This window comes from Oncorhynchus tshawytscha, linkage group LG02 (genome assembly GCF_018296145.1).
Source record: "Oncorhynchus tshawytscha isolate Ot180627B linkage group LG02, Otsh_v2.0, whole genome shotgun sequence".
NCBI lineage: Eukaryota > Metazoa > Chordata > Actinopteri > Salmoniformes > Salmonidae > Oncorhynchus > Oncorhynchus tshawytscha.
This window is the reverse complement of record NC_056430.1, coordinates 72011808-72029406: the sequence shown is the minus strand read 5'-3', so window position 1 is coordinate 72029406 and position 17599 is coordinate 72011808. Positions and strand designations below refer to the sequence as shown.

At 44.2% G+C, this 17599-nt stretch overlaps 1 protein-coding gene across 1 annotated transcript in view; it reads left to right on the top strand.

Annotated features, from left to right (window-relative positions):
- The window catches only part of LOC112222182 (glutamate receptor ionotropic, NMDA 2B-like), a 136081-nt gene extending 120627 nt beyond the window's left edge, over positions 1–15454 (top strand). The window contains 4 exon segments of the mRNA XM_042304084.1: positions 6341–6579; positions 8889–9654; positions 9657–10387; positions 10390–15454. Of these exon segments, the coding sequence (XP_042160018.1) occupies positions 6341–6579; positions 8889–9654; positions 9657–10387; positions 10390–11478 (2825 nt within the window). The 3' untranslated portion in view covers positions 11479–15454.
- The last annotated feature ends 2145 nt before the right edge of the window (positions 15455–17599 follow it).

The following is a 17599-nucleotide window of genomic DNA, read 5'->3' as shown; positions in this document are numbered from 1 at the left end:
CTGAGCAGCTTACCGATCGCTGCAGCTGTACACAGCCCATCTGTAAATAGCCCATCCAGCTACCTACCTCATCCCCATATTTTTTTAATTTACTTTTTTGCTCTTTTGCACACCAGTATTTCTACTTGCTTATCATCATCTGCACATCTATCACTCCAGTGTTAATTTGTTCAATCGTAATAACTTTGCTACTATGGCCTATTTATTGCCTTACCTCCTTACGCCATTTGCACACACTGTATATAGACTTTTTCTGTTGTTCTATTGACTGTATGTTTCTTTATTCCATGTGTAACTGTGTTGTTGTTTGTGTCGCACTACTTTGCTTTATCTTGGCCAGGTCGCAGTTGTACATGAGAACTTGTTCTCAACTGGCCTACCTGGTTAAATGAAGGTGAAATAAAAAATAAAAAAATAATTGATTACAGCTCAGTGTTCAACACCATAGTGCCCACTAAACTCATCACTAAGCTAAGAACCCTGGGACTAAACACCTCCTTCTGCAACTGGATCCTGGACTTCCTGACATGCCTCCCAGGTGGTAAGGGTACGCAACAACACATCTGCCAGGCTGATCCTCAACATTGGGACCCCTCAGGGGTGCATGCTTAGTCCCCACCTGTACTCCCTGTTCACCCACGAATGCGTGGCCAAACACGACTCCAATACCATCATTAAGTTTGCTGACGACACCACAGTGGTAGTCCTGATCCCCGACAATGATGATATAGCCTATAGGGAGGAGGACAGAGACCACAACAACCTCTCCCTCAATGTGAGCAACACAAAGGAGTTGATCGTGGACTATAGGAAAAGGTGGGCCGAACAAGCACCCATTAACGTTGAAAGGGCTGAAGTGTCCACATCACCAACAAACTATCATGGTCCAAACACACCAAGACAGTTGTAAAGAGGGAACGACAACACCTTTTCCCCCTCAGGAGACTGAAAAGATTTAGCATGGGTCTCCTGGTATGGCAACTGAGAGGCATCTGACCGTAAGGTGCTACAGAGGGTAGTACGTACAGCCCAGTACATCACTGGGGCCAAGCTTCCTGATATCCAGGTCCTATATACTAGCCAGTGTCAGAGGAAGGCCAAAAAAATTGTCAAAGACTCCAGTCACGCAAGTCATAAGACTGCTGAACAACTAATCAAATGGCCACCTGGACTATTTGACCCCCTCCCACACTCCCCTTTGACACCCCCTTATTTTTACACTGCTGCTACTCGCTGTTTATTATCTATACATAGTCACTTTACAAATGACCTCGACTAACCTTTACCCCCGCACATTGACTTGTTATTGTTATGTACATTTATTGTGCTACATTTTGATTGATTAGATTATTTTTTTTTACTTTAGTTTATTTAGTCAATATTTTACGAACTCAATTTTTTTGTAACTGCATTGTTGGTTAAGGGCTTGTATGTCTACACCTGTTGTATTCTGTGCATGTGACAAATAACATACACACACACACACACACACATGCGTGCACACACGCACGCACGCACGCACACACACATGCACACACACAGTCACAATAACAATCAAAGACATCAGAAGCAACTTAGTCAGTGTCTCACAATATTAATTACAGTCCACTGCACTTTATCCCTCTCCACTGTATCCCTCTTCACTGTTTCCCTCTCTACTGTATCCCTCTACTGTATCCATCTTCACTGCATCCCTCTACTGTATCCCTCATTACTGTATCCCTCTACACTGTATCTCCCTTTACAGTATCCCACTTCACTGTATCCCTCTCAACTGTATCCCTCTCAACTGTATCTGCTCTTCACTGCATGCCTCTTCACTGTATCCCTCTCAACTGTATCCCACTTCACTCCATTCCTCTTCACTGTATCCCTCTCTACTGTATCCCTCTTCACTGTTTCCTTCTCTACTGTATCCCTCTACTGTATCCATCTTCACTGCATCCCTCTACTGTATCCCTCATTACTGTATCCCTCTACACTGTATCTCCCTTTACAATATCCCTCTTTACTGTATCCCTCTCAACTGTATCCCTCTCAACTGTATCCGCTCTTTACTGCATCCCTCTTCACTGTATCCCTCTCAACTGTATCCGCTCTTCACTGCATCCCTCTTCACTGTATCCCTCTCAACTGTATCCTGCTTCACTCCATTCCTCTTCACTGTATCCCTCTCTACTGTATCCCTCTCAACTGTGTCCCTCTTCACTGCATCCCTCTACTGTATCCCTCATTACTGTATCCCTCTACACTGTATCTCCCTTTACAATATCCCTCTTTACTGTATCCCTCTCAACTGTATCCCTCTCAACTGTATCCGCTCTTTACTGCATCCCTCTTCACTGTATCCCTCTCAACTGTATCCATCTTCACTGCATCCCTCTACTGTATCCCTCATTACTGTATCCCTCTACACTGTATCTCCCTTTACAATATCCTCTTTACTGTATCCCTCTCAACTGTATCCCTCTCAACTGTATCCGCTCTTTACTGCATCCCTCTTCACTGTATCCCTCTCAACTGTATCCGCTCTTCACTGCATCCCTCTTCACTGTATCCCTCTCAACTGTATCCTGCTTCACTCCATTCCTCTTCACTGTATCCCTCTCTACTGTATCCCTCTCAACTGTGTCCCTCTTCACTGCATCCCTCTACTGTATCCCTCATTACTGTATCCCTCTACACTGTATCTCCCTTTACAATATCCCTCTTTACTGTATCCCTCTCAACTGTATCCCTCTCAACTGTATCCGCTCTTTACTGCATCCCTCTTCACTGTATCCCTCTCAACTGTATCCATCTTCACTGCATCCCTCTACTGTATCCCTCATTACTGTATCCCTCTACACTGTATCTCCCTTTACAATATCCCTCTTTACTGTATCCCTCTCAACTGTATCCCTCTCAACTGTATCCGCTCTTTACTGCATCCCTCTTCACTGTATCCCTCTCAACTGTATCCGCTCTTCACTGTATCCCTCTCTACTGTATCCCTCTCAACTGTGTCCCTCTTCACTGCATCCCTCTTCACTGTATCCCTCTCAACTGTATCCCGCTTCACTCCATTCCTCTTAACTGTATCCCTCTCTACTGTATCCCTCTCAACTGTATCCCTCTTCACTCCATCCCTCTGTACTGTATCCCTCTCTACTGTTTCCCTCTTCACTGCATCCCTCTACTGTATCCCTATCCACTGTATCCATATCTATGGTATCTCTCTACTGTATCCATCCCAACTGTATCCCTCTTCACTGTATCCCTCTCAACTGTATCCTTCTCTACTGTATCCCTCTCAACTGTATCCCTATCAACTGTATCCCTCTTCACTGTTTCCCTCTCTACTGTATCCCTCTACTGTATCCATCTTCACTGCATCCCTCTACTGTATCCCTCATTACTGTATCCCTCTACACTGTATCTCCCGTACAGTATCCCTCTTCACTGTATCCCCCTCAACTGTATCCCTCTCAACTGTATCCGCTCTTCACTGCATCCCTCTCTACAGTATCCCTCTACTGTATCCATCTTCACTGCATCCCTCTACTGTATCCCTCATTACTGTATCCCTCTACACTGTATCTCCCTTTACAGTATCCCTCTTCACTGCATCCCTCTTCACTGTATCCCTCTCAACTGTATCCCGCTTCACTCCATTCCTCTTCACTGTATCCCTCTCTACTGTATCCCTCTCAACTGTATCCCTCTTCACTCCATCCCTCTGTACTGTATCCCTCTCTACTGTTTCCCTCTTCACTGCATCCCTCTACTGTAACCCTCTCCACTGTATCCATATCTATGGTATCTCTCTACTGTATCCGTCTCAACTGTATCCCTCTTCACTGTATCCCTCTCTACTGTATCCTACTTTACTGTATCCCTCTTCACTCCATCCCTCTTCACTGTATCCCTCTCCACTGTATCAATCTCTATTGTATCCTACTTTACTGTATCCCTCTCCACTGTATCCCTCTTCACTCCATCCCTCTTCACTGTATCCCTCTCCACTGTATCCCTCTCTACTGTATCCTACTTTACTGTATCCCTTATCACTGTATCCCTCTCCACTGTATCCCTCTCCACTGTATCCCTCTTCACTTTATCCCTCTCCACTGTATCCCTCTCTACTGTATCCTACTTTACTGTATCCCTCTCTACTGTATCCCTCTCTACTGTATCCTACTTTACTGTATCGAATCAAAATCAAATCAAATTTATTTACATAGCCCTTCGTACATCAGCTGATATCTCAAAGTGCTGTACAGAAACCCAGCCTAAAACCCCAAACAGCAAGCAATGCAGGTGTAGAAGCACGGTGGCTAGGAAAAACTCCCTAGAAAGGCCAAAACCTAGGAAGAAACCTAGAGAGGAACCAGGCTATGTGGGGTGGCCAGTCCTCTTCTGGCTGTGCCGGGTGGAGATTATAACAGAACATGGCCAAGATGTTCAAAAGTTCATAAATGACCAGCATGGTCCAATAATAATAAGGCAGAACAGTTGAAACTGGAGCAGCAGCACGGCCAGGTGGACTGGGGACAGCAAGGAGTCATCATGTCAGGTAGTCCTGAGGCATGGTCCTAGGGCTCAGGTCCTCCGAGAGAGAGAAAGAAAGAGAGAATTAGAGTTAGAGAGAGCACACTTAAATTCACACAGGACACCGAATAAGACAGGAGAAGTACTCCAGATATAACAAACTGACCCTAGCCCCCCGACACATAAACTACTGCAGCATAAATACTGGAGGCTGAGACAGGAGGGGTCAGTAGACACTGGGGCCCCATCCGAGGACACCCCCGGACAGGGCCAAACAGGAAGGATATAACCCTACCCACTTTGCCAAAGCACAGCCCCCACACCACTAGAGGGATATCTTCAACCACCAACTTACCATCCTGAGACAAGGCTGAGTATAGCCCACAAAGATCTCTGCCACGGCACAACCCTCTACACTGTATCCCTATCTACTGTATCCACCTTCACTGCATCCCTCTACTGTATCCCTCTCTACTGTATCCTACTTTACTGTATCCCTCCTAACTGTATCCCTCTAGACTGTATCTCTCTCCACTGTATCCATCTTCATTGTATCCCTCTTCCCTTTATCCCCCTGCATTGTATCCCTCGACCCTGTATCCCTTTTCACTGTATCCCTCTCCACTGTATCCCTCTTCACTGCGTCCCTCTACTGTATCCATCTTTATTGTATCCCTCTTCACTGCGTCCCTCTACTGCATCCCTCTTTACTGTATTCATCTTCACTGCATCCCTCTACTGTATCCCTTTTCCCTGTATCCCCTTTATGGTATCCCTCTTCAATGTATCCCTCTGCATTGTATCTCTCTCTACTGTATCCCTCTTCGCTGTATCCTTCTAATATGTTCCTTTTCACTGTCTCCCTCTAGACTATATACCTCTTTACTGTATCCCTCAACACTGTATCTCTCTCCACTGCATCCCTCAACACCGTATCTCCCTTCACTGTATCCCTCTTTACTTTATCCCCCTGACTGTGTCCCTCAACACTGTATCTCTCTCCACTGCATCCCTCAACACTGTATCTCCCTTCACTGTATCCCTCTTTACTTTATCCCTCCTCTCTGTATCCCTCTCTACTGTATCCCTCTCCACTGTATCCCCCTGCACTATATCCCTCTCCACTGTATCCCTCTCTACTGTATCCCTCTCTACTGTATCCCCCTCTACTGTATCCCTCTCTACTGTATCCCTCTCTACTGTATCCCTCTCTACTGTATCCCCCTCTACTGTATCCCTCTCTACTGTATCTCTCTCTACTGTATCCCTCTCTACTGTATCCCTCTCCACTGTATCCCTCTCTACTGTATCCCCCTGCACTATATCCCTCTTTACCGTATCCCCCTGCACTATATCCCTCTTTACTGTATCCCTCTTCACTGTATCCCTCTTCACTGTATCCCTCTCTACAGGATCCCCCTTCATTGTATCCCTCCTCACTGTATCCCTCTGCACTGTATCCCTCAGCACTCATGCCTTATACTATTCAAATACCTCACCTTTCCTTTCAGCACCTAGCTATATTCTCTTTCCATCTTCTCCTAACCTAACTCAATATAAACTGAACCAACCTAACCCATCCTCACTGTATACCCCCTCTAACCCCTAACCTACAACCTTATTATAAACTAACCCCTCCATATACCCCTCACCCCTAACCTTATTATAAACTAACCCCTCCTTATACCCCCTCACCCTAACCTTATTATAAACTAACCCCTCTATATACCCCTCTCCCCTAACCTTATCATAACCTAACCCCTCCTGCTAACCCCTCCTAACCCCCTCTATCGCCTGCTTGTCCCCCCAGGAGAGATGGAGGAGCTGGAGGCTCTGTGGCTGACGGGGATCTGCCACAACGAGAAGAACGAGGTGATGAGCAGCCAGCTGGACGTGGACAACATGGCAGGTGTCTTCTACATGCTGGGGGCGGCCATGGCTCTGTCGCTCATCACCTTCATTGCCGAGCACGCCTTCTACTGGCAACTGCGCTTCTGCTTCATGGGCTACTGCACCGGCAAGCCAGGCTTTACCTTCTCCATCAGCAGGGTGAGTTATTGGCTGGATTGGAGCACGTCTTTAACCAGACCGGTACTTCCTGGTCAGGTTGCTAACACTCTGTGCTTATGCCACGTTCACATCATGTCGGAAACTTGGGACTTCTGAGTTCAAATTAACCTAAGTTATTTGCGTAGGGCTTAATATTTGTTGATTCTGTTACTTCCCAAGTGAGAAACTTGAGTAAAATCTTTCGACAACGAGTAAGCTGACATGACGTGAACGCGGCATAATAAAACCTATACTAATAAGCTAATGATACTTTGTTAACTGTGACGATACCCTTTGAGCAAGGATAACAAATCGAGTATAACTACTGATATTGTGAACGCTAATCGAATTCAGGCTAATCCGTGCTAACGGTGCTAGCAAAACTAACATAACAATCATCGCCAATGGGCCTTTTGAAAGCCCTTTTAATATATAACACTTACACTAAGGCTCTTACAGTTAGTTACATGCCCACTGATTCCAGTTGTATAGAAGGGTAAAAAACAAAGCCTTATCACGGTGTTGTTGCGTCTTTAAATGGGGACTGCTCCGAGGGCTGTTTATGCGGGTCATTTACCATGGCAGTTGTCATGGCAGTTATTATTGTATGTCAGAGAGCTTGTTTACGCATGAAAAACAATTGCTTGAGGAACAATTACATTTGCATAATGTTACCTTTTAAGAGAGGGGGGAATGTTTTTGTTGTTGCACGCTCATTGAACTCAATTATCATTCATTTGAGAAACAGACGCAAATGTTTACCTGCCTGAACTTCTTACGAAAGGTTTTTCTGATATCCTTTTGAGCATTTTGAAAAAGCAGTTTTCTCTACTGTATCCTTCCTCTTTTGGGAGCTCGACAATAGTTACACTGTAATACAGAAATAATGGTTTTATGCAAAGTACATAAAATAGTTTACGAGAGCTTCGATAGAATACAAATTCAGTATTTATTGGTTCAAGTGTACAGGTGTTGATTTTATTTGACAGTTGCGTTACAGCGTTCATTTTCACCCTCTACACTATTACAGACTACCCCTCGTCTAATTATTGCCGCCTGCAAGAGATATTAGTCTATTACAGATTTCTATGCTGGTTTAGTGCTCCAGTTGTGGAGGTGATATATGAGAGAGAGAGAGAGAGAGAGAGAGAGAGAGAGAGAGAGAGAGAGAGAGAGAGAGAGAGAGAGAGAGAGAGAGAGAGAGAGAGAGAGAAGGCATATGATGAGAGGGACAGATAACGTACGACGCGAGGAAAAGGAAACCTGTCCGTGAAAAAAGAATGATAAAAAAACATAAAAGGGGAACAGAAGGAACAGAGGAGCGCTAAAGGAAAGATGTGCCAGTAACCTCTGTCCTATCACAGGGATTGTGTGGACATGCGTAGACAGATAAAGAAAGTCCCGTTGGAGGAGAAGCTTCACCATGGCGACCAGGAGGCATTGGAGATAAAATAAGACAAAAAAATACACAAAGAAAGAGTGGAAAGAGTAGAAGAATGAATTCAGGGGGCCAGGGGAGAGGAGTGACTTTGACATGACGCCCCTGATGAACAGTGACACACGTTTCACTGGCAGGCAGTGATATTTTGTTTTTAAAAATCTGGAATGGCACCCCCAGCGCTGATCCTAACTTACATGCCTTGATTTGTTGGCAGGTGTCACCTCTTAGAATTACTGTCCTCACAATGCCAAAATCACAACCAGATAATGATGTAACATTTCAACAAAACCACACCTGCCTTTCATTTTGCAGAATATAATGCATGATTCATGATTCATTTTCGTGGCGTGTCTTTACGAGAGGGGGGTTGGATTGCCCCAGGAAAAGTGCTGTCAGCTGAATTTAAAGTAATCAACTTATTGATTGGTTTGTCAAAACTAGATGCTAACGGCGCTCCTGTCATTATCAATCAAGTCTCTGATCTGCCCTCCAACACTGGGTCTGAGTGAGAGGAAGAGAGGAGAGGCTCTGAGCCTCTGCAGGGACCAAAGCTCTGTGTGCTCCCCAGGGAGAACGTATTGATCAACTCACCACTATTACTGTTTAATAGTGTGTAAACAAGGTGGCCAGATGAAACACTGCAGTGCATTAACCTCTCTCTCTTTGTCTCTCATCTCTCTCCACCTTTCCACCTCCCGTCCGCTTTCTAATGCTCGTCCACCAATCTACCCTATTTATGTTTTCGTCAATCTGTCTTTGTGTTGGTTTCTTTCGCTTGCTCCACCTCTCCCCATGTTTTTCTCTCTCTCCCTCTCCTCCTGTTTCTCTACCGTTCTCTATCCCCCCTATTCATCTGTTCCTCCAACAGGGCATCTGGAGTTGTATCCACGGGGTCCAGATCGAGGAGAACAAGTCGGCCATGGACTCTCCATCGGCCACCATGAACATGAACATGAACAACACCCACTCCAACATCCTGCGACTGCTCCGCACAGCCAAGGACATGACCGCCATCCCGGGGGTCAACGGCTCGCCGCACACACATGGAGCCCTGGACTACGGTGGCCACCACCGTGGCGAGTCGCCCAGCATCTACGACGTCTCCGAGCACCGGCGCAGCTTGCAAGAGCGCAAGGCCCCGCCGCCGCCCTACCTGCCTGAGGACAACATGTTCAGCGACTACATCAGCGAGGTGGAGAGGACTTTTGGCAACTTGCCCCTGAAGGACAACAACCTGTACCAGGACCATTACCTGCACCACCACTCAGGTCCGGGACCTGGGCTGGCTCTGGGTATGTCCGGCCCCCCGCCTAACAGGCCGAGTAGCTTAGGCAGTACCAGTTCATTGGAGGGAGGGATGTTTGATTGTGACAGTTTAGGGGGAGAGGTAGCTCCCATATTCACCACACAGCCCCGCGTTGCCTCCCTGACTCACAGGAACACCAATAAGTTTGACCTGATCGCTGGCCACGCCTCGGCCTCAGGCTCCGGTCAGCAGGGGGGTCAGTTCAAGCCGAACGACCTCTACGGGAGGTTCTCCTTCAAAGGCGGGGCGTCCAGTTCTGGGTTTATCGACAGGGGTGGTCACGACAGATACTGCATGGGTGGAGGAGGAGGGGGTGGCGGGGGCTCGGGGGCGATGATGTGTCGGATATCTCCTCACACACCATCACCTACGGCAATCTGGAGGGCAATGCCAAGAGGCGTAAACAGTACAGGGACAGCTTGAAAAAGAGGCCCGCCTCAGCCAAATCCAGACGGGAGCAGGACGAGATTGATTACCGGAGGCGAGCCCACCACCATCACACCGTCCACCACCACTTCTCCCGCGGGCCCCTGGGACACCGCTCGGCCTCCCCACCCCTGGTCCCCTCTGAGCGGAAGAGAGGAGGTGGAGGAGGAGGGGGTAACTCTTCACCTTACTTATTCCGCGACAAAGAAAATCTGAGGGAGTTCTATGCGGAGCAGGTCCTTTCCAAGGAGGGCTCTGCCAAGTGGGAGCATGTGGATGTGGCCGACGGGCCTTGTCCGATGGGCGGTAGGGGAGGAGGAGTCGCTGGCGGTAGTAGTGGTAGTGGCATTTGTAAGAGCCTAGTGCCTGTGGAGGATTTCCTGAAAGGTAACAAACCCAAGAAGTCAGAGGGTAAAAGTGGCGTAGTCGGAGGAATGGGCTTGGGGACGTCAGGGCAACAGGCCCACACGTGTTGGGAGAAGAACATGTCTGAAGTGGGGGGTGGAGGCATAGCAGGGGGTGACTGGGAGTGTCGGAATCACAGTGGTGGTGGTGGCGGGGGAGGAGGAGGGAAGTCCATCTCTCACCATGGGGGAGGGGGCACCTGTACGCATGGGAGCGCTAGTGGCGGAGGGGAGGAGGGGGTGGGGGCGCTAGTGGCGGAGGGGGAAATAGTCGTCCAAGCTCTGCTACTTGCAAACGGTGCGAGTCGTGTAAGAAACCAGGCAACCTGTATGACATCAGTGAAGATAACCTCATATTTAGCCAGATGGGGGTGGAGGGGGAAGAGTGGTGACGCGGGGGTGCTGGCCAATCACAAAGTCATGCACAGCGCAGGAAGCTAGGGCCAGGTGGGCGGGTGTTACGGAGACAACACTCCTACGACACGTTTGTGGATTTGCAGAAGGGTGGGGGTGGCGGACGCATGGGCGGGGGTGGAGGAGGAGGTGGAGGAGGAGGGGGAGGGGGGCAGCTCCTCCCACCCAGAAGTGTGAGCTTGAAAGACAAAGACCGCTACATGGAGGGAGTTAGCCCGTACGCCCAAATGTTTGCCCAGTACGCGGAGAGGGACAGAGATAGTCCCTCCTTTTTCAGTCGGGGAGGTAGTGAGCGGGAGAGGGCGAAAGGAGGCTCCTCCTTCAATTTGTTCCGAGGCGAACGAGGAGAAGGTGGGTTGCACCGTCGGTCGGTGGGGGAGAAAGACATGAGGGACAGGGATAGAAGAATGATGGGAGGTGGAGGTGGTGGGGGCGGTAGTGGCAAATGGGCCGGGACTTACTCCTTGTCTAAATCTCTCTACCCAGATAAGGTGACCCAGAACCCCTTCATCCCAACCTTCGGCGACGACCAGTGTCTATTACATGGCGGCAAACCATACTACGTCAAAATGTCTCCACAGCAACAGCAACAACCGCCACAGCATCTCCTCAACAACAGCCGCGGGGACTTCCGAGGCTCCATGGGGGTGCCGTCATATTTTCCGCCGTCAGCCACGACGGGGGTTATGTCCAACGTGACCTCCAGGTTCCCCAATGATCTGTGTCTCGGGGGAGGGTTGGGGGGCCCCATGGGGAACCACCATGGCCCCAGACTGGGAGGCAACAAGCTACTGCCGGTCAGGGACGGGGGGTTAGGGTTGGTGGGGCAGGGCGGCCAGAGACCCTTCAATGGCTCGAGCAACGGCCACGTTTACGAGAAGCTCTCCAGCATCGAGTCTGACGTCTGAAAGAAAGAGATGGAGCTGGAGAACAGGATAATTGCTTCTCCGTCCGAGGAGAACGAACAGACGCTACATTGTGTACATCGTTCTCCTATTTCTAACTGAGGAAGGTTAGTTGGACAATGGACACTGCAGACAGAGTGAAGGAGAGTGAAGGAACTGTCAAGTGTAACAGAAAGCGACACAACTTCTAATGAGGAAATGAACGGATTCTGCTGCTTGACTCTGAGACTGTGAGGGAGGAGGAGAGAAATCTCTCCTCCGTTTCTCCTCTCCTTCTTCACTCCCTCTTCTATCTTTCCCTCTCTTCCGCTCGCCTGCTGTTCCTTACACCAAAACTAACATTTTGCTTAGCTATCAGAAATACAATCAAATGAATGAAAAATCAAATACTTTTCTTGAAGTAACAGGGTAAACTAACAATAATTGTATTGATAATGTTGTTAATGATATTATTGAATATAATTAAATGGTTTAACGTGTTCAGTTTGGGCTCGTTTCTTTTTCTTTTCTTTTTTTTATAGTTCATGTTGTTATATATTTGTACTGTTGTTAATTATTTGCTAGGCCACCATATTACAGGAGACTAATAGACTATTTGTTAGGAAGAAATGTTACTTAAGTACCAATACTTGTAGGTCATTCAGATTTCTTCTTAATTCTTGATTATCCATATTTTCTGTTCTTGGAGTGCGCTGTGAAAAAGTATACTGTATGTGAAAGGCATGATTTGCTGAGTACATTTCCCATATACTTGACATCTTATAGTGAAGGAGAAAGTACTTATGTGGTATCATACTGGTTTGCCGTTTAGATTTCTTGTTTTGCCTGGCGGTACGTCGGGAGTAGTGGTGATCTCAGATACCGAGCGGGATGTGCCTTACTGAATCCTCTACGCCCATAAAGATATGAAGACTCCTCCTCCTATCGCTAGAAAGGGTGTTCATTCTGTAGACAATTCACTTATTAACTAGTCATTCATAAAGTGGTTATCATGTTCTCTGAGAATCCGCTTAGCTGAGATTTCACTTTAAACGAGACCCACCCACCTGAAAGGAGAGATAGTTGCATCATGGAAGATTTCGTTTTCTGCTCGTTTCACTCGGGTGCTAGTCAAGAGGCTCTTATCTCACCCTTTAGCTTTCCATAAATCATTTGATTTAATATTTTAAATACCAACATATCACAAGTCCCCCTTATATACCCAAAATGTAAACTATCAATTACACTTATTATAATTTTCGTATTGTTTTTTTTTTTTAACTTTTAACTTGGCATAGATGCAGTATTTGCTAAATATATGTAATTCCCCTTGAATGCCTATATGTTGCTGGGAAGTGATTCAATGGAGTTGGTTTCAATTGGACTTGACTGTTGTCTACCTTTTAAGATCTGGTCTTGATGGAATGTTGGACCATGGTCTGGGAATGGAGAGACGGACAGCAGGACGTGTTAGTTATTTCATTTTGTATTTTGGCAGTAAGCTGTTGCTGCTATATTATCGAGACACATTTATTAGAAGGGGGGTGGGTGGGGAGTGGTGTGCTGTGAACACAGGGAGGAAAGAAAGTTTCAGTTGGTTTATTTATTTACTTTCACCCAATCACTGTACTGTTACTGTACTGTTACTGTACTGTTACTGTACTGTTACTGTATAGTTACTGTACTGTTACTGTACTGTCTCTCCTTAATTCACGTCAAGGACTTGATCAAACCACTAATCATGTTTAACTTACTTAGAATGTGTTAGAATTTCTGAGATAATTCAGATATCACTAAAGGTGGTCACTTGATATGGGGATTGGGGAGAATAATCACTATTTCACTATTTGTTAGCTTTTTTTCTTTCCTTGTGAATACCAACACAAATCAATCACTTTATACAGGACACACAAGACAGCCTGGATGTAACATTCAGTAAATCTCAGTAAACTTTCAACATTTTTCCGAAGATGATTATGGAATGTTTTGGCAACTTCCATCAATGGCTTGATACATAAGTAGGATAAAAGGACAATAACGTTTGTAAAGCTTGAGTACTTGACCAGGGCAAGATTACCATTAGCCTAGTATTAGCAAGAATTCTTCATCTCTGTATTTAAAATAAAACCTTATTTGAATAATTCTTTATATTTCAACCAGAACAACCACTTTTCATATATCAGGGCAAATCTCTTATGAATTTACAAATGTGATTGAAGGCACTGGACAGTATTTTCCTTTTGGAAAATAGTGTTCACAACTGTCCTGGAAGGTACTTGGTGGAAGGTGGAGAAAAGCAAACCAATGCCATGATTAAAAAAAAAATTAAAACGTTGAATCTCCACATAGTGTGGAAAGTAACGTTTTCCCCCCTATTCTATAAGCATTGAGTCCAGTGGTTTGTTTATCATGCCTTTACCAATGTCTCTGGGTCGCTTCCATCAATGACAACCTCATGTCCATGGAAGATGACCTCAAAGCCACAACGTATCACAGACAGATATCCAGGTCCACGCTGTATTTGTGTTCCCCTCCATGTAATTGTTGTAATATACAATTTAGGACCCCCCATATCTTCATTTTATTTATTCTATTTATTAATTACTTTAAGTTATAGCTGTCTAAAATATTACATTGCTAAGTGATTTGTCATTTTGCCAAACCAAATTGTATGATCTAAGCACAATCAGTGTTATTGATTAGTTGATCAATACTTGTACATCCCTATTGACACTTGGAAAGATTTTCCCTTCTTTCATGACTGACAAGTCAGTGTGTATGATATTGAGTCAGTGTATACGGACATGTGTTCGTAAGGACATGCATGCATCAGTGGAATTTTTTCATTTTCCCTTTTTTACTTAGACTCTATTTTATCCCAAAAGTGGGTGTTTGGGAATGATATCTGGACTTTTTAATCGATTTAATTTATTCTGATCCTTGTTGGTGTGTGTTTGTCTCTGTAAAAAGACAAATAGAATTTTGCTCTCGAAATTGTCGTTATTTTAAAATATTTCAAATTCAGTCAACAGAATTGTCAATAGGAATAATTGCTATGAGAAAAATAGTTTCAACAGATTTATTATGGGAACCAGGAGAAGTTTAAGAAGAGAAGTTCAGGCTTCTCTGCTCCTCTTGATGTTTGGTTGTAAATGCCTGTGAATGAGGTGAAGGTATTGGTATCATTAAATGCCTGTGAATGAGGTGAAGGTATTGGTATCATTAAATGCCTGTGAATGAGGTGAAGGTATTGGTATTATTAAATGCCTGTGAATGAGGTGAAGGTATTGGTATTATTAAATGCCTGTGAATGAGGTGAAGGTATTGGTATCATTAAATGCCTGTGAATGAGGTGAAGGTATTGGTATCATTAAATGCCTGTGAATGAGGTGAAGGTATTGGTATTATTAAATGCCTGTGAATGAGGTGAAGGTATTGGTATTATTAAATGCCTGTGAATGAGGTGAAGGTATTGGTATCATTAAATGCCTGTGAATGAGGTGAAGGTATTGGTATCATTAAATGCCTGTGAATGAGGTGAAGGTATTGGTATTATTAAATGCCTGTGAATGAGGTGAAGGTATTGGTATTATTAAATGCCTGTGAATGAGGTGAAGGTATTGGTATTATTAAATGCCTGTGAATGAGGTGAAGGTATTGGTGTTATTAAATGCCTGTGAATGAGGTGAAGGTATTGGTGTTATTAAATGCCTGTGAATGAGGTGAAGGTATTGGTATTATTACATGCCTGTGAATGAGGTGAAGGTATTGGTATTATTAAATGCCTGTGAATGAGGTGAAGGTATTGGTATCATTAAATGCCTGTGAATGAGGTGAAGGTATTGGTATTATTAAATGCCTGTGTATTGGTATAACGTTTTTATGAAGTGATGAACCAGCTTTGATTTTCAATGTATTTGCTTGTTTTTTTCCCTACAACCTCTCTTTCTTCAGTAAGTTGCTTTCCCTCTTTCTCTCTCTCTTTCTCTCTCTCTCTCTCTCTTTCTTTCTTTCTTTCTTTCTTTCTTTCTTCTTTCTTTCTTTCTTTCTTTCTTTCTTTCTTTCTTTCTTTCTGTTGTTGTATGTGCCTCAGTACATGCGCTTGATTACCTCTGTGTGTGTGTGTGTGTGTGTGTGTGTGTGTGTGTGTGTGTGTGTGTGTGTGTGTGTGTGTGTGTGTGTGTGTGTGTGTGTGTGTGTGTGTGTGTGTGTGTGTGTGTGTGTGCACGCGTGTGTGTGTGCGCGCGTGTGTGTGTGTGCGCGTGTGTGTGGAAAAGAAAGCGCGAAAGAGAGAACTGTTGACTGATGTTCTGCATTGTAGTGCTGTATGTAAATAACTTACCTCCCTCTAGCAGACTTTTAATAAAAGTGTACAAAATGGCTGAAAGTAAGAACCTTTTGGGTGACATCTTTGATTTGAAGGTTCCCTGCTAAAATTGTTTTATAAAAAATAAAAGGCCACATGTGTAAGCTTGTAATTTGTTGAAAGAGTGCACACCTAAAGTAGTAGAGACTATTTTTACAGCAAGTTGATGAATTTCCTTTCACTTTAATTTGGTAAAAGACCGGCATACACACTTGTTTTTGTTACACAACTAATGCTAATGACATTAGTGGCTATTACATAAGCACAACATCATGATGCTCCACTACATTTTTACAAGTTATAATTTTTCTTCTTTGGCAACCCTTTAATTTACATGTTTCCAAGTAGAAAATTATAACGCAATCATTTCTAGAACTGTACAGATTGTGAAAATGTATATATGACTAAACATTTCAGTCACTCTTTAATTTTTGTATGGGAAGAAATGACATGTGTTAAAGAATAATAACAAATGTGATTAAATATTTAATAAAATTTAAAATGAGGTTAATTAAACACAGTCGATGTGAAAATAAGTGCTAAGAAATATTCTTCTTTTGTCTCTTTGTACAAAACAAAGTGTTGAGTATTAATTAAAAAAAACATGAAATCATGCAATTTGTGAAATTCCTTCGTTTTCTTATTTTTCCCCTCTAAACAGATTTCAACATTCATTCATGGTCTCTCATTTGTCTGCGATTCATGATAATGTATATGTTTTGTATATATTGGAATTATCTGGCTCGAAGGACCAATACCTTAAAGGGTCATTCAGCAGTTAAAACAATAGAAAAGTGTCCTCCCCACCCCTGTTTTGTTTTTTATATTATTTTATAATGGGTCTGGAGAATTGTAACCACTTTCAACTTCCTAGACAGAGCTATGGATGGATGCAAGGATCAATATTATAGTTGTAACCATGTTTTGACTCTATATAGTGTTTGTTTAAATTTAATTTGTTTACAAACATTGGAGTAAAACAAGCTTATATTTTGGCTTCTGGTGGGGTACAACAGCTCATGAGGCGTAACTTATGTTCATCAAGAATCAATGGGTACATATCAAGTCCAAAAATGGACATATTAACTGCAGATTGCCCCTTTAAAGGTGCAGGGCCCTTTCAAGTGTTCTCAGATTCATCATCATCATCATAAATGGCCAGTATCACTCCTCCTCTTTAATCCTGTTGTTGTATTGTCACTTTCATCCAGGACACCTGTCCATCCTCCTGTTCCGCTCGTCCCCTTTTACCTTTCATCTTGTCTCTCCGTAGCTCTCTCATTTTTGTATCTTTCTGTCTGTTTTTTCTCTTTCACAAGTAGAACACTGAAATGAGATTGAGGTTACTCAAGATGTTAGAGAGGCAGGTTTGTAGGCCAGGACAGACGGAGAGGAAGGTGACGAATGACACACTGATAAAAAGTGAACCAGTAGGATATTGTGTACAAAATTTGAAAGACTCCAAATCCTCCTCCTGAGACTCTCTCTCTGCCTCTCTTTCTTCTGAAAGAGCTCTGACCAGCAACAAGGGAGATATTTAAAGAAACCAGTCATCCACAAAACCCTCTTTGAGATTTTGGTAAAGCATATCTCTGTCTATATTCGTATAATTCAATATCTCTGCTATGATCCTATGTCATTGAGAGATAAATAATTAGCTAGTGTTATAAACAACACTGATAGAACAAGAACACATTGATAGAACACATTGCAACACATATAACTACTTGACAATTAACCGTTACCTAGCAACTGGCTCTTTTTTCAAGAGATGGGGAG